The sequence below is a fragment of the Phacochoerus africanus genome, chromosome X (genome assembly GCF_016906955.1).
Source record: "Phacochoerus africanus isolate WHEZ1 chromosome X, ROS_Pafr_v1, whole genome shotgun sequence".
NCBI classification, from domain to species: domain Eukaryota; kingdom Metazoa; phylum Chordata; class Mammalia; order Artiodactyla; family Suidae; genus Phacochoerus; species Phacochoerus africanus.
Window position 1 is genome coordinate 81,680,307 of NC_062560.1, and position 8,822 is coordinate 81,689,128.

Genomic DNA, 8,822 nt, shown 5'->3' on the forward strand with positions numbered 1-8,822 from the left:
AAGACACATGCACACACATGTTCATTGCAGCACTATTCACACTAGCCAAGACACCGAACCAACCCAAATGTCCACTGATAGATGACTGGATTAGGAAGATGTGGCGTATACATATGCAATTGAATACTAGTGAGCCTCAAAAAAGAACGAAATAATGCCATTTTCGGCAACATGGATGGAACTAGAGACTCTCATCCTGAGTGAAGTCAGTCAGAAAGAGAAAGACAAATACCATATAATATCACATATCACTTATATCTGGAATCTAATATACAGCACAGAAAAGAAAATCATAGACTTGGAGAATAGACTTGTGTTTGCCAAGGGGGAGGGGTGTGAGTGGGATAGATTGGGAGCTTGGGATTAATAGGTGCAAACTATTGCCTTTGGAATGGATAAGCAATGAGATCCTGCTGTGTAGCATTGGGATCTATGTCTGGTTGCTTATGATGGAGCATGATAATGTGAGAAAAAAGAATGTATACTTGTATGTGTAACTGGGTCACCATGCTGTACAGTAGAAAATTGACAGAACACTGTAAACTATCTATATTGAAAAAAATCATTATATATATTAAAAAAAAGAATATGATGACAATATTTCAATACCTAACCTATATTAAGTTGTGTGGTGCCATCGCCATGGAAGTCTAAAGCTAAACAGTACAGATTTTAATTTCTTTAGATATTACCATGGAAAGGAATCTTTTAAAAATGTTTTAGACAGCTAAAAATCACAGAGCATGTGTGTGGGAGTGGAGTACCTCAATGAGCAAAAATATTTTCATTAGGGGATCAAGAAGAAACACAATTTTTTTTTAAATTTTGCTGCCTCAAAAGCAATTCCAGGAGTTCCCGTCGTGGAGCAGTAGTTAATGAATCCGACTAGGAACCATGAGGTTGTGAGTTCGGTCCCTGCCCTTGCTCAGTGGATTAATGATCCGGCGTTGCTGTGAGCTGTGGTGTAGGTTGCAGATGTGGCTCGGATCCCGTGTTGCTGTGGCTCTGGCGTAGGCCGGTGGCTACAGCTCCGATTGGACCCCTAGCCTGGGAACCTCCATATGCCGAGGGAGCGGCCCAAGAAATAGCAACAACAACAACAACAAAAAAGACAAAAAGACAAAAAAAAAAGTAATTCCAGTAATAATGTGTTGTCTTTCATGTACCAAGATGACACTATTGACCCAAGATCAGTAGGTTAAATGCTTTGAATTTTGGATCCAGGAGTGAGCATTGTCTTGTAACTGATTCATTGTCATGCTCAGACCCAGCAGCTCCTTGTGACCAGGAACATGCATTTGCAAAGCCAAGAACTGGGGTCAGGGGGGCAGCCTGTAGCCGTGTAAGTGAATAAAGCTAACTAGCCCACCCAGGGGTCAAAACTATGATATTGGCCAAGGCCTAATTAGAAAAAGAGTCACAGGTAAGTAACTAGCCATCGAGGAGCCTCATTAGTTTAGAAACACAGAGGATACAATGCCCCTAAGATTCTCATTCTAGTGAAAGCAGGAGCTAAAGAGAGCTCTGGCTTCTTTGTGGTTATCTGGATTTGTTTGCAAATGACCCAAAAATAAGAAAATTTCAATACTGCAGCCTCTTCTCTAAGAAGAGAGGTCAGATCTCTGAAACTGTGGCAGATCAGTATTCAGGAAGTAATCTGCAATAGGTTCATCCTCTCAGAGGTCAGGTAGCTGAAGCATTTAAAAAAATGTGGTCCTCAGAACCCCACTGCTTAGTCTATTTCAACAAGCATTTGGTGAGTTCCTTTTTTTAAAAAAAAATGTGTATTATACATATTATCCTTTGTGTTGAAACCTCAAGTATGGCACTGTGCCTGTCACCTATCCACGAGAAGCTCATTGACAGATTACACACACACACACACACACACACACACACACACACACACACGCACCTTGACAAAGATGTAGAAAAAGGGTATAATAGGTTCACAGACGGAAGGCTTTTTGAGGAAGAATGTTCAGAATGAACAGAGGCACAGCAGTGTGGAATAGCATTTAAGATGTGAGAGCAGATGGGCCTTCAAATAGTTTATAACTAAAGTGTGAGCTGGGGACTATTTTCCTAGAATTTTTAGTTTTACCTTTGTTGTGAAATAATTCATTTTCCCTATGGTTTATTTCATTGAGGGTATTTTAAAAATACAGTTCCCTTTCTCTTCTGTCCCAATGATGGTGAGTACACAAGTTTAAAGAGAGAAATAAGCATGTATTATTATTATTAACAATAGAAATTTTTTTAAAAAAATAGTAATTTCAGAAATTCATTAAGTGCAAGTATTTAGAGATAGAATCTGTAGGGAGGTACTGTGGAGGAATTTAAAAATTCTTCCCTCAAAAAAGCTAGTATTTGAAAGAAGACAAACAGAAATTACTTGATTGCATGGGATAGGAAGTGGCCAAGGAAGAACTTAGTCAATTAAGCATTCAAAAATTTGAGTTTTTGTCTTCAGATGCAAGGAAAGGTTAGACTATTATTAAATAACATCTCAATAACCTGGACAGTTGTGACAAATCCTATTTACACTGACTGACTGATCATGCCAGAAATCAGAAATACAAATGACTGACAGAAAAATCCCTTATAATACTTATTCTAACTATAATGCACATATGTAATAATATAACAACATCAATACTTTCAAATATTTTTTTCTATAGAAAAAGATAAACCAAATGTGGTAATCTGTATAGTAGAACATAGCCATAAAAAATGAAATACTGAAATACACCACAATATGGATGATCTTTGAAAATATTGGCCACAGATTGTATGATTTCTGAGGGTTCAGGGTAAAATGAGAAGAGACAAATTAATTGGGGTACAGAATTTCTTTTGGGGGGAATTAAATTTTAATTTTTAAAAAAATGTCATTAAAAATTTTAATTTAATTTGAAATTAAATTGTGGTAATGATCGCACAACTCTGTAAATACATTAAACATGTCAGGAGGATGAATTGGGTCATATGTAAGTTACATATCAACAAAGGTTTTTTTTGAATTTGATTTTAGATTCCTTCTGCGTCACCTGCAGGTACTGTGCTCCTCCTGTACTCACTTTCCAGTTTACCTTCCTCACCTCCTTTCCCACCCCAGCCCCCAAATACTTCCACAGACACCAGAAGGATGGAAAGGACAGTGATGAACAAGTGGCAACAGAGACATGCAGGCTCCATCTTGAAAGAACTAACGAGTTTTAACGAAACTTGAATGCGCCACCAAGGTGTAGCTGTGGCTCCTGATAAACTTTCCCTTTGCAGGGGGTAGGGGGAGGAGAGGCTATTGTTTTGTCCTTAAAGGCATAAACATCAGGTCCAGAAGCCAGACAATTTCTCCAGAGCAAGCCAGTGTACAATAAGCACTCCTCCTTAACCGCCCATTTCAAAATTCAAACCACTCACTCCCACGGTCTCACCGTCTCACGTCACCACGTCCCTGTTTCGTCACCTCCCCCACCAATTCCCATATTCCCCCTCTCTGCCAGTTGAAACTGAGCCACGCTTTTCGGCAACAATACAGCCCCGCCGCCGCCAGCCTCCCTTCGATGGACGGCATTAACTTTGCCATGAACAGAATGGATGAACCACAACAATTCCCTCAGGGGTTCCTAATCAAAGCCAGCAAGAATCAGTACGATGCCAGTAAAATGTTCATCGGGGGAATATCCCGCAATATCAGTAAGCAAGCTCTTCTCGAATATTTGACCCAATTTGGGGAGATCCTGGATTTTATTATAAAAACCTATCCAGACACCGGACTCTCTAGGGGGTTTGGATTTGTGCTTTTCAAAGATAGTGCCTCCGTTGAAAAGGTGCTCCAAGTCGAAGAGCACAAAGTGGATGGCAAAATGATCGACCTTAAACGGGCTAAAGCCATGGAAGTGAAATTCCCTCCAAGAAAAGTTTTTGTTGGAGGGTTGAACCCCCGTATGTCTGAGGAAAAAATCAGAGAGTATTTTGGGGCCTTTGGCATGATTGAGAATATTGAGCTTCCAGTGTGTCCAAGAATGAACGAAAGACGAGCCTTCTGTTTTATCACATACACGGATGAAAAACCAGTGAGGAAGCTGTTAGAAACCAGGTACCATCTAATTGGCTCTGGGCGGTGCGAAATTAAAATTGCATTCCCAAAAGCATATGTGAAGTCGCAACACAGGGGAGGAAGAGAGTTTCCTTTTGCCAGAGTTGGCAACCGCTGGGGAGGAATAGGCTCCCAGGCAAACCCAAATCCTTACATGGCAAACCCAAATCCTTACATGGCAAACCTGAATCCTTATGTGGCAAACCTGAATCCTTATGTGGCAAACCCAAATCCTTTTGGAGCAAATCCACATCTTTGCAGAGCAAATCCAAGTGCTTTTGGAGCAAACCCAAATCTTTGCGGAGCAAACCCAAATCTTTGTGGAGCAAACCCAAGTGCTTTTGGAGTAAATCCAAATGCTTTTGGAGCAAATCCAAATGTTTGTGGGGCAGTTGGAGGTGATGGAAGCCCTTCTCCTGTGTTTGTTTCTGTTCCCTTCTCAGCCTGTAATGAAGGGTTTAATTTTTCTAATCAAGTGTATGGAAATTTCCATAATGCCTACTACAATGATCGGCCAGTGTTTAATACCTATGGTGGAGAGTATTTTCTTAGCTATAACTATGGGACTAATGCTTTTGGAACTGCATTTACTAATTACAATGTTCAAATGAATGAAGCATCTCCCTTTAACGGTGGTTATCAGGGACTTTATCAGCCTTTCTGAAGATGAAGAAAGAAGCCACTGTCACAAAACCGTTCTCTCTGAGAATGAAAACTTACCGTTACTGAAGTAGGAAATGACTGAAGGACTGTTTACTAAGACTTTGTTACTAACTTTCTCAGCCATTTCCAGCTGTTTCTTAAGAACCGGGTTTTGTTTTTGTTTTTAATAAACTTTTGACATTAGAGCGAAAAGATAACAAGGATTTGAGACTTTTATTTTATGACAGTTAATGTTTTCTCAAAAATAAATGTTTACTGGGTTTATATGTAACTCTATAGTGGCTCCTGTTTCATGTTGGTGGGGTTTTTTTTGTGAAGGAAGTGGGGGAAGTTTGGGGTCTATTTTGGGGGCTGTGTCTAGGGTGGTGGGTTTGGGTTAGAGCCATCATCCACATTCATACCTTAAAATTTTCCTTTAGATTTGCTATTCAACCAAGTCCTTCTTGCATTCATTCAACAAAATTAAGCATTATGCTAACCCAGAAAGTGTATGCAGGAGATTCGCAGAGAATCAGCCCCAGTCTCAAAAGAGGCAGAAATAAACCAAGAAACACCATACAGTGAGATAAGTGCTAGATGAGGCTCTGTGAAGAATGATGTGGCATTATAGACACAGGGCAACTAAAGCAGATCTGGAGAGGGGGGTGGTCAAAGATGGGGTAGAGTGGGTAGTCCTTTGCCAATGGACAGTACTAAGAGAGAGAATGCCAAGCAGATATGCAAAGGAATCGAAACAGGAATTTAGCACTCACTTTTGGAAGAGAGCAAATAGACTTTTCACGAGCAGAAACAAGTGTCTATTAGAAACAACTGCAAGCCACATATGTAATTTAAAATAACCACATTTTTTAAAATCAAAAAAGATGAAATTCATTTTAATAATGAATGGTATTTAATATAACCAAAATGTCATTTTTAAGATATAATCAAGATAACTATTAATGAGACCTTTTACATCACTGCTTTGGTCCTAAATCATTGAAATCTAGCATGTATTTTACTTTTACAGCATGTCTAAATTCAGACTAGCTGCATTTCAAGTGCTCAATACATGTGGCCAAGTGGCTATCATATAGGACAGTACAGACCTAAGTCATAAAGGGTCTATATTACATGCTGAGGGGTTGAATTCTATCTTTAGTCAATAAGGAGAAATTAAAGGATTTAAAACAGGAGTGACATGAAACAGCATACATCTACTACATGCCTAACACTGAGCTCCATGCTAGGATTTGAAAATCAATGAGACTCAATCTCTGCCTTCAGGTAATTCATTGTCAAGAAGGAAAGACAGGAAACCAAGATTCTGGTGGAACAAATTTAAAATGTGAGGAGAAAGTCTATTTTACTTCAAATCATATGTATTTACTTTCCTTATCATAATGCAGATATCCTAAAGCCAAATATATTGTCTTCTTTTTCGTATTCTCCTTAGCATCTAGCAAGATAGCTAGCTAGATAGTAAACTACAGCTCTTGCACAGAGTAGGAAGTTAAAAACAAATGATTAAATGATGACACATTAACAAAACTGAATAAGAGGAAGAAATAGGAGAAGGCAAAATAAAGAAAACATGAGGTAATTATTTTCATTTTTAGTAAGAAATGTTTGTTATTTAAATATCTGAACAAGTTGTGTTGCTTTGATGGTGGGAGAACTTTATATGTAATATGTAAATACCTTGATTAAAAGTATGGAGATTAAATGGAATAATAGATGTCAAACTGCTTTGAAAAGTTGAAATAACTGTACAGAAATCAGTGTTACACATATACACACACACTCGTGCGCACATACACGCACACACACGCACCCCCTAAAATAGGCATGCAATGGAGATTTTTATGCTCACTGACCTTGGGTATTAAAGTATATTATATCAAACCTCAGTTTGAAAATATCAGGAGATCAATTGAGTTAATTTAAATATTGTTCCATATAATGTTTACTTTTTAGAAAACTACATAAAAGCAGGTATGCTGTGTGGACACAAAGTAAAAGAATACCCAGGTAAACTAATAAGAAAATTCACAAAACTAAATGGTATTATGCAATAGTCAAAATCATGTGTGTCCATAAGTATTCAGGATTAATACATGTAACAGATTCCGCCATCAGAAAGTTTTAGGAGGTATTAGCTTTAATTTACCAGAGTTTACTGGATAAAGCTAGGTGATTTTTGATTAAGAGCTTTTTTTTCTCTACCCCTTGAGCATTAACTTGTCTATTAAGCTGGACAAAAAAATATAGCTATCTCCAAGTTGGCTGTCTGAACTAAGGAATTAAACAAAATAGTTTTTCAGCCAAATCAGAATCAGTAAGGCAAATGTTTCGATATTTCGGTTTCGCTCTGTATTTATATTTCAGTTTTAAAAACTAAATTTATTTTTTTCCAGTCGCAGTTGGTTCATTTGTTGATTTAGGTTTAAAAAACTCAGTAGGAAAAATAAAAGTGGGGATTGGTTCAGATTTCAGCATATTATATAAGTTCAGGAGACTGGCTTAAATTCATTATTTTTCTTGGAGGGGGCTCATGATTAGCTAAAAGATATTATTTTAGTTGTTAGAAATTAGGTTATGCAATTATGTCAGGGTTATGTCAAATCATTATTTCTTTTCTTTTTCTTTTTGCTTTTTAGACCTGCACCCTCGGCATATGGAAATTCAGGCTAGGGGTTGAATCGGAGCTGCAGCTGCCGGCCACGGCCACAGCAGATCCAAGCTGCTGGCCTATACCACAGCCGTAGCAACTCAGGATCTGATACAAGCTGCGCCTTGGACCTACACCACAGCTCACAGCAATGCCACATCACCAACCCATGGAGGGAGGCCAGGGATTGAACCCGTGTGCTCATGGATACTAGTCAGATTTGTTTCCCCTGGCCACAACAGGAACTCCCCAAATCAACTATTTCTGATCACAGCAGTCCAGTTGACCCTCAGACAGCTATGTCTGTGTTTATGTATATGTATGTGTTTAGATGCTATATATTTAAAAAAAAAAAAAAGTAAGTTGTGAAAGTCTCAGCCCCCAAAGATTTTATTACTATTCTTAGGATAATGGCTGAGTCCTATTTTCATTAGGTCTGTATTAACTATAGAAATGCTTAAGTAGTAAAAATTATAAGCCATAATGGCTGACCAAAACTGAAACAGCCAAGTTTAAATTCCTGCCATTAGAAATGGATATTCTGGAGTTCCCGTCGTGGCGCACTGGTTAACGAATCCGACTAGGAACCATGAGGTTGCAGGTTCGGTCCCTGCCCTTGCTCAGTGGGTTAACGATCCGGCGTTGCCGTGAGCTGTGGTGTAGGTTGCAGAGGCGGCTCGGATCCCGCGTTGCTGTGGCTCTGGCGTAGGCCGGTGGCTACAGCTCCGATTCAACCCCTAGCCTGGGAACCTCCATATGCCGAGGGAGCGGCCCAAGAAATGGCAACAACAACAACAACAACAACAACAAAGAAAAAGACAAAAAAAAAAGAAATGGATATTCTAGTAAGACTAGTTATTAGTCAACTTATTCTTCTCAGAGTTTGTATGCTATTGGTGTCTACATATTCGTATTTGAAGAAACTAGGTTCTTCAGAAGAAGAACAAAAGCCATTAAAAAGTTAGAAAATAAGACATATAGGGAAAAAAAATTAAGGGGACTGGGTTATTACTGATAAAAAGTGCCTGGGGGATAATTAAATACAATCCTTTAATATTTTGAATAGCTCCTAAAGAAAAGAGCAAGGCTAGTTTCTAAGGCAAGTCGAGCTGGAGTTTATAGTTTCGTTTTGTAGGAAAAAGATTTAAAATTATGTCATGACGGTGTAATTAATTCCAAATTATCTATGGACCTAATGGAATCCTCATTTCTGAATATACTTAGAGATAAAACTTCACCAAATCTGATTGTCTTTGGTCTAAATCCATGGTTCTCAAACCTGGCATATAAAAATTCCTTAGAAGGCACTAGAAGAATATCCCTGCACTAAAAAAGACTCCTGAAAAACTTTATTCAGTAGGTCTAGTTTGGAAACAGCAATTCTATTTTGTAAAACTCCTCCTGTGG

At 38.5% G+C, this 8,822-nt stretch overlaps 1 protein-coding gene across 1 annotated transcript; it reads left to right on the plus strand.

Annotated features, from left to right (window-relative positions):
* Nucleotides 1-3,614: 3,614 nt before the first annotated feature.
* On the plus strand, nt 3,615-4,766 carry LOC125118077 (heterogeneous nuclear ribonucleoprotein D-like). Its single transcript, XM_047764223.1, has one exon. It carries the CDS (start codon nt 3,669-3,671, stop codon nt 4,764-4,766), a length of 1,098 nt encoding a protein of 365 aa, XP_047620179.1. The 5' UTR covers nt 3,615-3,668.
* The last annotated feature ends 4,056 nt before the right edge of the window (nt 4,767-8,822 follow it).